Here is a 15,395-nt window from a genome sequence, read left to right on the forward strand (position 1 = left end):
GCAAACTTTTCAACTCCCATCTACCCCAAGTGGCAAAACAGTAAGAAACCAAAACCAAACACACATCATCTGAAATATGGAAACAAAAGAAAACTCAAAGTTTCCCTCAACTTCTTAATGGGCAAATATTTTTCTTGCGACGGTCTCGTTCATAATCAAGAAATAACGTCAGCAGTTAAATGGAAACAACTTTTAAAGGTAAAGAAACTCGATTAGGGCGAAAGTTTTTAAGCAGATTTATGGGCGTCTGCGGCAGCGGAAATATAGAAGCCGTTCGTCTTCATATCGTTATTTGTTATGGGCCCTTAATGAATTGCAAAGAAAATGGCGCGAAAATTAATCGAGCCCGGGGCGGCGCCCCCTTGATTTATTTTATGAACATTGAGCCCCCCTTAAGCTGTAGGAATGTTTTATCGGGTGACTTTTTTGCATGTTTTTCTGCTGCTTTAATTAAGTTTCCAGAGTGATTTAAACCTATGAAACTCAATTTTAAAATTAATTTTTCTATGTGGTTTTATATTTCAGGTAAATCAACAAAGGGCGAATTTACGACAAAGCCGAACATGTCGAGCGAACATCAAAACAACGACGCTAAATTTCCAGTTCCTTTCTAAAACAGAACCATTTGAAAAAACAATATATTATGTTTTATTTTCTTCGTACTTCTAGCACGTTGTTTTCCCGCTACGAATTATGGCATGTTTAAAGTTTGTCGGTCCACGTTCATAATTCTTTGTTGAACGAGACGTTTTATGACTAACAATTCGGGAAAGATTAATAAACAGCTGCATACCGTCATTTTCTTCGGTAACTAACCCACACAAGAGGATGTTTAAAACAATTGCTTCACTTGTTTTACTACCTACAAAAATAAAATGTTTTTCCAAAAAAAATATAATAACGAAGAAACTTTAACTTCAATAAATAAATAAAAAATAAATCTTTCATTATTTTCGTTTATTGAGTATACCATTTCAAATCACTAGAAAAATTGAAAAAATTAAATTTTTTGTCAACTTTTTAAATTTTTTTTTGCTCCAAAAAGGTTTCAATGCACAGCAAATAGTTATTTGTATACCTAGGCCGTGAAATGGTATTTTCTCGACCGAGAGAAAGTTTGGCGTCCGAGGCCCTTACGGCTTGAGGACGAAAAAATTATTTCAGGGTCGAAGTGTACACAAATTTTTTTTTCTACTCCTATAGGGATATTGGTTCATTCCTTAACAGTTTAGAGAACGGATAAGTAGACAATTGCCAACGGTTGAACGAATACAGAATCCTAGACAATCTTTAGCGTGCGTAAAGAAATAGACCAATCACAGACAATCTTCAGCGTGCGTAAAGAAATAAACCAACCACAGACAATCTTCAGCGTGCGTAAAGAAATAGACCAATTATAGCTAATCTTGAACGTAAACAAAATAATTCTTCTGATTGTCATCCTCACTGACAGTTGGCATCAAAACATTGCATTTTGGCTTATGTTTTGAGGCAATGAAAAAGCCGTTCCTGTTTCAGTTAGTGTTCAAATAAAGAATAAAAACATCTACTTTATTATATGTTCAAGCAAATGATACAAACTTACAATTTACAATGAATCCAATCTATTCAACACCTCAACCTAAAAGACGAAGTAAATCAGCTCAGCAGCAGAAAATTTTTATTTTGCTTCATAAGAGTTCCAATGCACTGCAAAGGGCATATTTATACCAAGGAACCTTAAATTAGGTGAAATATCTACTTTTAATCTTTAGGAAGTTGAAAAAATGGCAGTTTTTGTCAAAATTTTGATTTTTTTTACTCCATAAAGGTTCCAATGAACAGCAAAGGGCATATTTCTACCAAAGAACCATAAGTTAGGTAAAATAAGCGCAAAAAAAAAGCACTTTAAAATTTTTCATTTTTCAAAATAATTTGGGGTGTATTAGGGGTCCTTTTTAACTACTTTTTGAGATTCAGTATCTCCGTAAAATGTATTAATTTATGTATTATTTTGTAGTATTTTTTATTCTCTTTCTAATGGCGTTTTAGCGAAATTGATTGGAGTTCAAATAATAGTTATTTATACAGCAAGGGACTTAAACCATTTTTTATTCACGAAAAGAACAATTTCCAGGAGCGTAGCGAGATCTTCGAGTAAATAAACCGGTTTAAGTCACGTGTTTTATACATTTTATTAAATTTCGACTTCTTATATTTTAAAAAACTAAAATTACAGTTCTATTAAATTTGCACCGCGCCCGGTAGATGTGACATTGATCTTTGTTTGTTTACATCTGTAAATAGGTAAATGTCATTCAGAGTGATTTAATAGCTATTTATGTAACCAGTTACGAAAAGTTCGATTTTGTGTAACGAATGAATGTTTGTAGGGCGAGCGCAGCGAGGTCCTACAATTTGAATGAGTTACACAATAAGACATTTTCGAAACGTGTTGCATACATAATTTTTTCTAATTTTGACCAAAAAGCTGTGAAAACCATCTTTTAAAGTGATTTAACACAAATATTCACTTTCATAGCACCTTGTATAAACTGTGACAACGACATGTTATGATGGATGTTTCTACGGAAATGCATAAAAACAGGGAGTGATGAAATGAACTTTTCATAACTAGTTACATAAAGTGATACTTTTCGTAACTAGTTAAGAAAAGTAAAACGTTTTGTCACTCTAATCAGTTTTGAAAAGTGTCACTTTATATGCCAAAATTAGAAAAAAAATTTTTTAAACATCAAGTGAATAAAAAAAAATTTAAATCGTTGCTAAGGGTTAATAATTGACTAGTTATAGGACAAAATTCAATAAAAAAATGAAAATTAAAATTAAGCCGCATAACGATTTTCCAAAATCAAATATATTTTTAAAAGTCACGTGACTCTTTTTTAATGCCAAAACGGAATCCTGAAGATCACGTGACTGTAAATGACAAAATCTTATTTGAAGAGTCACGTGACTCAATTTTCAATAATTAAATTTAATTTTAAAGATTACGTGAACTGTTTTAAGATTAAAAATTAAAAAATGAAATTTTTGGTCAAAAATACAAATTTGTCAAATTCAAGGGTTCCAATGCACAGCAAAGAGTATATTTATACCAAAGGACCTTAAATTAGGTGAAATATCCACTTTGAACCTTCGAAAATTGAAAAAATGACATATATATGTATATTATTTCATCAATAATGACACCTATTAAGATTAAGGTCAATTATCTAAGAAATAAAGCCCTAGGTCATTGAACATTGAAAATAATGCCTTCGGTCGGCCTTATGCATTATTGTCCTTATAATGCCTGTGGTATTTTAATTATTGTTTCGGTCAAAACGTTTTTTTTTTTTTTTGCTTCAAAAAGGTGCCTATGCACAGCAAAGGACCTATTTATACCAAAGAACCTTAACAATGGTAAATATTTCGAAAACGACAAAATTTAGAGAGACTCTTTTCAGAACAAAAATTATCGAGATCAAGTAACAGAATCGAAAAGTGGTATTAGTTATTAGGGTTGGCAAACAAAAATCCGTTGTTGCCACTGATTTGGTGTAGAAGTGGCAATGTTGGAATTAAAAAAAAAAATTTAGATCATATTTTTCTCTTGACTCCTTTAGCTATAATTTTTTTTTACCGTAAAGCTCTACCATGGATAGTTTTTCAAATACAGTATTCTTAGTGGATCACCCGGTACAGGGGTGGTAGAAAAACCAAAAGTTTTTGTAATTTCTGCCACAAAAAAGACACTTTTGACGTTTGAATAGATATATTTTAGTCATTTGTTACTAGTGTATATAATTAAGTGAGGTTAGAACACAAGTTTAGGAGTGTTGTAATTTATAACTTATAACTGTAACTTATTGGTAATATGAAACCAAAAAGGGATGCCACCCAGGCCATTCAGTAAAGACAATTCAGATTGAATTCCCATAACTATACTAAACGCGTCGCATGTACACACCATAAATACCCTTTGTCAAGACAGCATATATCCGGTCAGTTAGGAGGCTCTCGTATCCCCTGCCGGATATTTACTTTTGTGCACAATATATTATTTATGTAGGAATTGCGTTTATTGTGAATGGTAATTTGAACATGTCGACGTTTATGTGTCTGTGACGTAGCATAAAACAGGATGCACGCTTTAAAATATAGATATTAGAGGGAAAGGTTGTGGGTGGGTTATTATTGTTGTCCGGAGGTTGTTATAAAAATGTAATTAAACATTGTTTGCTTGCACATTTTGTAGTGGAAACAAAAGAATTATACGGAGATTAGGCAACGCAGCATCTCATTCAACAAGCATTGGAGCAAGCGTGTGAAGGTGCGCTCGAATCGATATTTCAGCCTTGCGATTCGAGCTTGTGTTGAAAGTGACCTCCAAAAAGTGAAAATCACTGTTTTCAAGAGATTATATTAAACTTTTCAATACTAATTTTGGACTACTTAACATAAAAAATTTGTCTGTGCAAATTTTCATTGAAGAATTGTGCAGGTAAGTGATTGAAAATTAATGTTTTGGTTTTGATGTGAACAGAGACAGAAATGCCTATCAGCTGTTCCAATTTGCGATGTAGAAGCGGTGTTGCCACTACTAATTCATTCACATGTTACAATAAAATATTTTAAACTTTTTGTGATAAGTTTGAAAGTAAAAATATGTGCCAAACGGATTGTTGTTGTTTGGTTAAGTTGGAAGAATCAAATTCTGGAGATGTCAATGATTAGTCGAAACGTTGGAAAATTAACTATCATGATTTTTTTCACAGTTTTTGAGTTTGCATTTCGACCATTGCTATACAGAGTGGTCCATTTGGTATGGGTTACTATTGCTATCTTAAACTGAACAAGCTACAAGTTGATTTCAGTTATACAAAAAAAATTGATAACAAGTTTAAACTAAAATTTAAGGATTGTTTAAAAAAGTTTTTCTTACGTTTAATTACTCATTTTCCAGCTCATTTGATATTCAAAAAGTTGTACACAATAAACTTTTCAATTTCGGAGATATTGCAGAAAATCTGCCAAAAATCCGCTACTTTACCGCTCTCTAACGGCGAAACGATGAGAAGAGAGAGCTACAAACTCAAGTGAAAATATTTATGAAAATCACACTCTCGACTATGTTCAAATAAACAAAGTTATTATTATCAATCATTATCAACATTGCAAAAATGTTTCATATCACATTTCTAGAATATGTCAATCTGGCGTCAGTGCATTTTAGTGCAAATTGGTAGAATTGGCTAATTGAGCAACATTGCGAACACATTTCATACCAAAGTGGTATAATTTGCTAGTTTGGCAAAATTGCAAACCCAATCAAAAATTATTTTAATGCAAATTAGTAGAATTAGATAATTTAGCTACATTGCGAACAAAATTGGACGTATTTGTCAACATTGAAAAACATTTAGTATCAAATTGGTACAATTTTTCAAAAAGGCAACATTGCGACCAGATTGCTAGAATTTGTCAGTTTGACAACATTGCCAACACATTTAGTACCAAATTGGTATTAATCTTTTGTTTCAGAAACTCATCCTGCCTTAACTCTACAAAAAAGTCATCTTGGCATTGTAAACATTTATTTTTATTTTAAAAAGTGTGTAAATGAATAAAAAAGCGACTATTTGGTATATAGTGTGGTCCAAATTGGTGATACATGTATGGGGATATCCGTTATCGTAAGAGATACAGGATCGGTTAGCTGGGAAAAAGATGGCGCCCATAAGATTTTCCAAAGTAGTCATGCATAACTTCGAAACAAGTGCCGATAAAAAGTTTCTAATTACACCATCGTATTCTACTTCAAAAAGTGCCCTAATAAGGTAACATTTTCAAAAACATTTTTATCTTCGTTAAGGACCTATACAGGGTGTCCCACGACGAAAGACCTCGATTGATATTGGAAAAAGTATAAATAGGAGAGTTTTGAAAATTTGGTAGGGTACTGATGTGGGCATGCCCAATCCAACTAAAATATTTTCAAGATGGTTGCACTTCCGCTTATACCGGAAGTCGATCACAACTTTCTTATTTTAAATAGAACACCCTATATATTATTACATATTTGGATTCCTCACAAAATTCTGACCAACTTTTGTATAGAATGCCCTATGTCTATCTCTAGCCGTTTTCGAAATATTTGATGTTTTTCCAAAAAAGTGACAGTTGCAACGCTCAACATATTTTTGTACTATGTTAAAACCGTATTTCATTTTGCAATGAAACTTTGGGATATTGTAAATGAAGGATCGTTTTATTATACTGAGGGTGCGTAACGACTCATTTGTATACAGGGTCGTCAAAAAAAAATCATAAACTTGCCACTAAAAAAAATGAAAAATCTCAAGTTTTTTAAATGGAAACCCCCATTTTTTATGACGGAATCATTTTGAGCATTAAAAATTACTATAAGTTTCAATTTACTTGCCTATACCTAAATCCAACCCATTTCGTTTTATTTGAGAATAAACATTTTTTATTATAAAAATTCCAGATTTCTTGAAAATTTCTCTCTCTAATTACGTGTAACTGACAGAGAAACGTAGATAATTGCATGCGTGAAGACAGTAAACGAAAAACATACCAAGTATCAATCCAATTAATTTTGTCGACGGTATTCACCGCCTTCTTTACAAGAAAGCCTAGAATGTAACTTTTAATGGCGGCGTTATCGGATTTTTTTTTGTACACAAACCTATGGAGATGCAGTAGAAAATATGTTTTTTTTTATTTTTTCGTGTAGTTGATTAGAAGTTGTGAGTGAAAAATCAAAGAACGCTTCATTCCTGATCCAGATATGTATAGATATGGCTTTTTATACCCAATAAAGTCCAGCCAAAGCAAGTTTGGTTAGAACCCTTTGTCTTGGAAAGTACAACAAACTAATGTAAAAACTGCTCAATCAAAGAAAATTTGGAAATCCTTGAATCTAGGTAAGCAAAACTGGTAAATGGGTTTTATATTATTACCAAGACCTTTCTTTTAAAATGTAAATGTGCCAATAGAACTTCTAAAAGCTGTCCTGTTTCTTCAGAGTAAACCTTTGTTGCTCTCAAAATGCAGGCGGCCTCAAAATGTAACTCACATAAGTCACATACCAATGTATGTAAGAGGCAATAAGTTTACTGAATGAGAAAGCATATTGTACTTACCACTGAGTATTGTGTTGGAGTAAAATCATTCCAGTTCAAAGCTTTCAACCACTGTTGGGTTCCAGCAGGATCTTTTGTAAAGTAAAAGACAGACACTTTTGGGCCTTTCACCAAATTGCTTTTACAATTTGGCAAACAACAAGTGGACGGCATATTGTAGAGGCAATAGAATTTAAGTTAAAAAACCAACCACAAATTATAGAACAATGAAGGAACAATAACAATAGTGATAACACAATAAAATGAACACAAACTACACTTTCACTAGAACAATAAACATATAAACAACAATTACTTTGGCAAGTAATCCCAAGTCTTGACTTTAAACTTAAAAAATTAATTTAATCATCCAAAAACTCAATTTCCACAATACAAACAAATGCAAACTGTCAATCCCATATTTCGGCCATATTGGAATTTTTGGCATGCACCTTCTTGACTTTCTTGTACAGAGGGCGGTGCGGTATTGGATTTTGGCAACAGCGTACTGAAAATATGGCCTACTTGGTATTTTTTTCGTTTACTGTCTTCACGCATGCAATTATCTACGTTTCTCTGTCAGTTACACGTAATTAGAGAGAGAAATTTTCAAGACATCTGGAATTTTTATAATAAAAAATGTTTATTCTCAAATAAAACGAAATGGGTTGGATTTAGGTATAGGCAAGTAAATTGAAACTTATAGTAATTTTTAATGCTCAAAATGATTCCGTCATAAAAAATGGGGGTTTCCATTTAAAAAACTTGAGATTTTTCATTTTTTTTAGTGGCAAGTTTATGATTTTTTTTTGACGACCCTGTATACAAATGAGTCGTTACGCACCCTCAGTATAATAAAACGATCCTTCATTTACAATATCCCAAAGTTTCATTGCAAAATGAAATACGGTTTTAACATAGTACAAAAATATGTTGAGCGTTGCAACTGTCACTTTTTTGGAAAAACATCAAATATTTCGAAAACGGCTAGAGATAGACATAGGGCATTCTATACAAAAGTTGGTCAGAATTTTGTGAGGAATCCAAATATGTAATAATATATAGGGTGTTCTATTTAAAATAAGAAAGTTGTGATCGACTTCCGGTATAAGCGGAAGTGCAACCATCTTGAAAATATTTTAGTTGGATTGGGCATGCCCACATCAGTATCCTACCAAATTTTCAAAACTCTCCTATTTATACTTTTTCCAATATCAATCGAGGTCTTTCGTCGTGGGACACCCTGTATAGCCAAGTTAAAATTGCAGTGTTTCACGTTTTCCCGATTTTCCGGAAAACGGCAAATGATAATCTAATTTCAAAACCGGGTATGAATTTGGCATTGAATTCCCTAAAACTTTTCCCATTTAACCGATCCTGCATCTCTTACGATAACGGTATCCCCATACATGCATCGCGAATTTGGACCACACTGTATAGGAAGTTAAAACGCAACTCACATTCCACTTGATTGATTGTTTTTTATCTGTCCTCTTGATTACCTTTGTGCATCAGTATTTTACTTTCGGTTTGCACAAATGTGCGAAATTTAGCGCTAAAAGTTGAAAACAATCGAAAAAAAAACAAAACGATTTCTCGTTTAAACTCTGAGTTAAACTAACTCCTAAATTTAACACCGGTTTTCAAAATCCATACCTGAAAGCTGGCTGAAACTTTTAGTGCGGGCGCGGAAACCCGGCGGGCCAAAACTGACATTTCCCATTTAAATTAAATGGATATAAATGAACGTTAAGCCCCGATTGCACGGACCGGGACAGTTGAAAACTAGACTGAAATTATTAGCGATATGTATTTCCAGATAGTTTCTCGGAACGGGACTTTTTCGGTTCGCCATTAATCAAGCAGCAGTGACAAATCGGTTAAGTTTTTGGTTTCAAAAAGTGGAGAAAAAAAATAAAAAATTCAATTTCGAAAAGTCGTAGTCCCTAAACTTTTTTCGAATGCGTGTTATTTTATCCGGCTCGTTGTTCCTCGAGCTTCTTGCAGCAAAGTTTCGCATCAAAACTTAGATTAGTGTTATTGAAACTCTAATGCTAGGAAAAGTTCAAAATCGGATGCGAGAGATGATGTTTCCGGAATGACGTTGTTTTTTTTTTGGCCGTTCCGAGCCACGTGGGAAAGTTTTTTATGATTTTCGAACAGTTGCGTAGTTTCTTGAGGGTAAATGGAAAACTTTGTATGACTATGCTTGAATAATTGAAGAACGATAGTTTTGGTGACTTTCTGGGTGATATCTAGAAAAGTGGTCTACACTTAGTGAAAGTTAAATCATGTGGTGGATCAACACGTTAGTGAAATATTAACTAGTTCTATTTGGTGAAAAGAAGTTGAGTTAAACAACTTGAATGTCATCCAATTTTACGTTTTTTACGTGTCTCTGAGTGTTTAACTTAGGAAACTTTGTGAAAAATTACATCCCTTCTTATAGTTTTTATTAACTAATTGAATATACGTTAATTTATGAAACTTTCCAGATTTTTTAACAGATATGAGAATTTCAAAGTAAAATTTTCGTCCTTTTAGTATTGTCTGGCGTTTACCGGTTATTTACTCGTTTAGTATTGATTGTTATACAGGGTTAGTCACCCAAACCGTTTATTAAAAATTTATAGAAATTTGAAATTTTGGAATTAAGAGAAATTCGATCCGTGCTATATTTTAGAAATATTTTATCTTTCTGCCACTTAGAAATATTTAGAAATACTTAGAAATATTTTATCTTTCAAGCTTCTTATTGCCTTGCGGTAGTCAAAATCATGCCCAGGAAGCATTTTACTGTCTCCAGATTGTTAAATTGTTGAATCCACAAAGGGTAATGGTGGCTTTAAGTGGTTAAAAATGCTACCTGGAATCCTTCCGAGACATCTTGGCTGGTTAGATAATGTTAGAAGGCTTCTTACTGCCTTGATGTGGTCAAAATCCTTGTTTTGAAGCATTTTACTGTTTCCAGATGATCAAACTGAAGCCACAATGCTTCTCCGTAACTTTGAGAAGTCAAAAATTTCACCGAGACGTCTTTCTAGACACTTTGGGTTGTCAAACAAAGTTGGGAAGCTTCGTACTACCTAACGGTTATCAAAATTGTCACTCTGAAGAATTTTATTGTGGCCAAATCGTCAAACTGAAGCTCCAACACTTCTCGGTGGTTTTGAGTAGTCAAAAATGCTTACTAAAAGCCTTCCTCGAGACTTTGGGTTGTCATACCAAGCTGGAAAGCTTCTTACTGCCTTGCTGTAGTCAAAATCGTTGCTTTGAAGGATTTTACTATCACCATATCTTCAAACTGAAGCCACAAAGCTTCTCTGTAGTTTTGAGAAGTCAAAAATGATTACTATATACCTTTCTAGACAATTTGGCTGGTCAGAGAATGTTAGGAAGCTTGTTACTGCCTTGCGGTTGTCAAAATCGTACCCAGGAAGCATTTTACTGTCTCCAGGTTGTTAAATTGTTAAAGCCACAAAGGGTATCGGTGGCTTTGAGTAGGTACATGCTACCTGGAAACCTTCCGAGGCACTTTGGCTGGTCAGAGAATGTTAGAAAGCTTTTTACTGCCTTGCTGTTGTCAAAATCCTTGTTTTGAAGCATTTTACTGTTTCCAGATTATCAAACTGAAGCCACAAAGCTTCTCCGTAGTTTTGAGTAGTTCAAAATGCTACCTGGAAGCCTTTCTAAACACTTTGGGCTGTCAAACAAAGTTAGGAAGCTTCGTACTGCCTTACGGTTATCGAAATTGTCACTCTGCTAAACTGAAGCTGAACACTTCTCGGTGGTTTTGAGTAGTCAAAAATGCTTACTAAAAGCCTTCCTAGAGACTTTGGGTTGTCACACCAAGCTGGGAAGCTTCTTACTGCCTTGCTGTAGTCAAAATCGTTGCTTCGAAGCATTTTACTATCACCATATCTTCAAACTGAAGTCACGAAGCTTCTCGGTGGTTTTTCTAGACACTGTCTGGTCAGACAATGCTAGGAAGCTTGTTACTGCCTTGCGGTTGTCAAAATCGTGCCCAGAAAGCATTTTCCTTTTATCAGATAGTCAAACTGAAGCCACAAACACACACACACACACACTTCTCGATAGCTTTGAGTAGACAGTAGTACTTCACCCTGTATCTCTAACAAAGGGTATTTAAGAGGGTATGTTTATAGAAAATACCAATTCAGGGACACCCTGTAGAGAGAATAAAAATGTACTTTTTGCTTTTAATTATTATCTCTTATATTTTCCAACATTTTCCATTATTCATCCCACCCATTATTTGAAAAAAAATCTTGATTTTTTTAAATTTCTCCAGAAAGCAAAACTGGTTTTTTCGGTTTTATGCTATTTTTATACTTTTGGATAATATGATTACAACGGAGAGCTAACTTTACTTTTCACTACTCCCTCCTTAATACTGTAAAAATCTGTACTTGCTTATTAATAATTCAAAAGATAATTACTAGGGACAGGCTAATACAAAATTTTATAGCACTCCATTAATGGTTCTTCGATGTATAAGCGGAATAACGAATGGTAAAATTCATTAATAAGTCAATAACAAAATGTTTATTCACCCTACTATAAATAAATTCCTTCATAAATATTTCTTCTTACAGTAAGTTTCCTTTGTTATAGATGAAATTATAAAGTAAAGGATACGATTTTAGAATATTTATTGAAACTGATTAGAGTCTAATATTTTTTACACAACAAAAGTTATTACTAACATTTCTCTAGCTATTAAGATTGTTAGTTTAACTTGGTTGTGAAAATGCTGGAAATATTTATTTTTTCTCTTTTGTTTCCAATCCTTTATGACTTTTATTCTTTTAAACATATCAATATAGGTCACTAGTCATAAATTGATAAGTAATTTGTTCTCCTTTACTTTAATATGATTATTATTTTTCTGTTCTAAATTCCGAACATTAGACAATACTCAATTATTACAGTAGTTACTCTGATTATTATTTTTCACTAAAGTGAAGTCTAATGAGAGTATTTTTAGCGTGAGTCACATTCTAACCATACAGACCATTAAAAACTGACTTATCAGCCTTAACGAGTTTTAGTGACTGACTTATGGAAAATGTCTGGCCTGTCTTAATACTTTAATAGTAAGTGTTTCAAAAATTCCGTGGCGTTTTATCATCAAGAGCCCTTTAGGGCCATGTGCGTGTGTGGTTATAAATACGCCAGCTAACAGACAGATAACTGTGAACGATTCTGGTCTATTTACGGTTTATCCTTGACATTGATATCTATACCAGTCGAAATTTTGTTGTTGCATTAACCAAAGTCAGATTGTCGCAACCAATAACATGATAGAAAGGAAGTAGCGTGCAGGTTACCAGGGTGTCACGTTTCGTTATACTTGTTGATAATTGAGTATGGTTAATAACAATTTATTAAAAAACCAAATCCCCCGTATAATTGACCAGTATATGTAAAGTACCCTCGATCTTGGATTTCCAACGAGCAAAATTCCTTGAACTGGTTACTAACTCGCATTAAATTAACAATAAGCTTTCGCTTTCAGTCATCGAGCAGTAGCTTGTAGACACGCTACTACAATTCTAACTTTTTGAACAAAGAATGGCTTCCGGTCGAGTTCTAGTCTACGGTGGACGTGGTGCCCTAGGTGCCAAATGCGTCACCCAATTAAAAGCCGCCAACTTTTGGGTGGCCAGCGTAGACCTGGGGGAAAATCCCGAAGCCGACGTCAACGTGGCTGTGAAAACCAGCGACACTTTCGTGCACCAGGAGTCAGACATTGTAACCGCCATCTCCAACGCTCTAAACAACCAGAAACTAGATGGTATCTTCTGTGTAGCAGGTAACATTTGATTTCCTGTATTAGTTTAGGGTATCCAGAAAAAAAAACGGCTATTTCAAAGGTGGTTGGGCTGGAGGAAATGCGGCCAAGGACCTGGCCAAAAACTCGGAACTGATGTGGACTCAAAGTGTGTGCAGTAGCGTTATTGCCGCCTCTTTGGCTTCGAAATTTCTTAAAGAGGGCGGTATTTTGCAGTTGACTGGTGCTAAAGCAGCCCTTGCTGCCACCCCTGGCATGATTGGTTATGGTAATACTTTTTTCTTGACAGTTAATTGTATTAAATACAAAATTGTATCCAAAATGTCCGAACTGAATTTGAGCTAAATGTTAAGAAAATACTGTTTTTAAACTTGAATTTACGGTCAGTTTTAACAATGGGCCCGGCTAGCGGCCTAAGTGTCTTCTCCGTAGGGAGCCCATCAAACTACATTCATTCTACATTCATTCATTCTACGGTCAGTTTTTGCTTGATACTACTTTCAGTTATAATGGCAAAATCTATTAGTCCAGTGACTTAATTTTTCAAGATTTCTAAGACCTGGACAAAATTAAATATTTTAACATTTTGAAGATGGTTTTTACAGCAATCTGCAGAGGTATCAAAACGTAAAAATCTTCTTTTTACAGTTTGTGTTTTAAATTTGTTTTTGAAAAAAAGGGAGATGTTATTATGGGCCATTTTTGGTTGCTACAGCTTTAGTTCTTATGGTAAAAACCCGTCAGGACAGTGACTTAGTTCAAGCAAATTTCAACCAAAATAACAACGGTTGTTATTGTTTTGACTAAACTTTTTTAAAGACTTTTAAGACCTGGACAAAATGAAATATTTAAACCTTCTGAAGATTATTTTTACAGCAATCTGCAAATGTATCAAAATACGTAAAACTTTACTTTACAAAAAAATCATGTTTTTTTAATTTATTTGGAGGGTCTTTTGGGCTATTTATATTAGTTTTTATGGAAAAACTCGTTAAGACAGTGACTTATAGTTCAACCAACTTTCAACCACAATGCTTGAAGTGACAAATATTATGATCCAGTTTTGCTTGGTACTAGTTTTAATTATTATGACAAAATCATTTCAAGCAAATTCTAACCTTTCTTTGTGGTTTACGACCCCAATTGACGGACATTGTTTTGAAATACAAAAATCCTGAGTACATAATTTAAGAAATCTCAATTCTAATAGTTAATTTCCAAAAGGTATGGCCAAAGCGGCTGTCCATCACCTAACAAAATCATTGGCGGGACCTGACAGCGGTTTGCCAGCAAACAGCACAGTGGTGGCCATATTGCCCATCACTTTGGATACGCCAATGAACCGGAAATGGATGCCGAAAGCTGACTTTTCCACGTGGACGCCCCTGGATTTCATCGGTGATTTGTTCGTGAAATGGGCCAAAGGTGACGACCGTCCGGCTTCGGGAAGTTTGATCCAACTGGTCACCGAACAATCGAAAACCAGCCTGATTCCTGCCTAAAGACTAATCCAATCAGTATTCTTCAAAATGTTGATTTATTGATATTTTTTTCTACCAAGCTTTGTGGTTTGTTGCGTAAATGTTGAGGTCCAAGGTTTTCTTCCACTTGTATACAGGGTGTAATCAAAGTTTTGGCGCAGAGAGTAATAATAGTCTTGTGATAGAAATGTTATTGCTGCAAGTACAATAAATTGCTTTATAAACAGTAATAGTGGTTTTTGTACTTACTTTACTCAATTACTTTTTATGGTAAGTAACAATAAATTAACGGGACCGTTTGGACAGAAAATCAAAGTCAAGTGGAGACTTTCCTACAGTGTAATAATTATCGGCCATTTTCATTAATAAATATCCTACTGACTGTGCCAACTAACTTGTTTAAAAATTGCCTTAAACTTGTTTTTTAAATAAATTTATTACGACTAAAGTTACAATTTATGCAAGTAATAATAATTTATTTAATAATTTTCTTAAACGTCAAATATGGCTTTTTTATCATGGATTTTTATAATTTATCATCTTAAAAACTGTATGTATTTTATCAAATTATACCTCAAAATCAACTTGAAAAAATGAGAAACTTCAAACGTTACTTTTTTCGAATTTAAATCAATTATTACTTATTATTTTATTGATTTTTTTTTACAATAATACGATAACGATTTTAACCAACTAAAACGGAAATTTTAACAATTTCCTAAGAAATATCAGTGAATTGTAGTTATATTTTTATATTAGTCTAACTGATTTTACTCTAACCTAACCTAGATTTCAAAACCGGTTATTAAACGCTAATTTTGACATTTTGTGATTTTGATTCCGTTACATTTAAGCACTAGAAAATTGGTAAATTTCAAGTTTCTTAAATGGTATAACATTACAATTTGTCTGCTAGTCGAAAATGGACTAAGTCTAACTGTAAACTTAAACAGGCCAGATCAGCCGAAA

At 33.7% G+C, this 15,395-nt stretch overlaps 1 protein-coding gene across 2 annotated transcripts; it reads left to right on the plus strand.

The window, feature by feature from the left end:
- Positions 1-4,314: 4,314 nt before the first annotated feature.
- Dhpr (dihydropteridine reductase) lies at positions 4,315-14,656 on the plus strand. 2 transcript variants are annotated; one of them, XM_081980903.1, is made up of 4 exons: positions 4,315-4,486; positions 12,725-12,966; positions 13,028-13,213; positions 14,170-14,656. In XM_081980903.1, the coding sequence occupies exons 2-4, from the start codon at positions 12,726-12,728 to the stop codon at positions 14,445-14,447; spliced, it is 705 nt and encodes a 234-aa protein (XP_081837029.1). In that variant the 5' UTR covers positions 4,315-4,486; position 12,725; the 3' UTR covers positions 14,448-14,656. The 2 variants fall into 2 exon arrangements, with proteins under 2 accessions (XP_081837029.1, XP_081837019.1); XM_081980893.1 differs by having other exon boundaries at positions 4,316-4,486; positions 12,670-12,966.
- Positions 14,657-15,395: the final 739 nt, after the last annotated feature.

The sequence above is a fragment of the Ips typographus genome, linkage group LG1, assembly GCF_016097725.1.
Source record: "Ips typographus isolate SLU linkage group LG1, UJ_Ityp_2.0, whole genome shotgun sequence".
Classification (NCBI taxonomy): Eukaryota; Metazoa; Arthropoda; class Insecta; order Coleoptera; family Curculionidae; genus Ips; species Ips typographus.

Coding starts and splice junctions, on each gene's coding strand:
- Dhpr (XM_081980903.1), top strand. CDS start 12,726: ATGGCTTCCGGTCGAGTTCTAGTCTACGGTGGACGTGGTGCCCTAGGT. Junction 12,967..13,027: donor TGGTATCTTCTGTGTAGCAG/GTAACATTTGAT, acceptor GCTATTTCAAAG/GTGGTTGGGCTGGAGGAAAT. Junction 13,214..14,169: donor CCCTGGCATGATTGGTTATG/GTAATACTTTTT, acceptor AATTTCCAAAAG/GTATGGCCAAAGCGGCTGTC.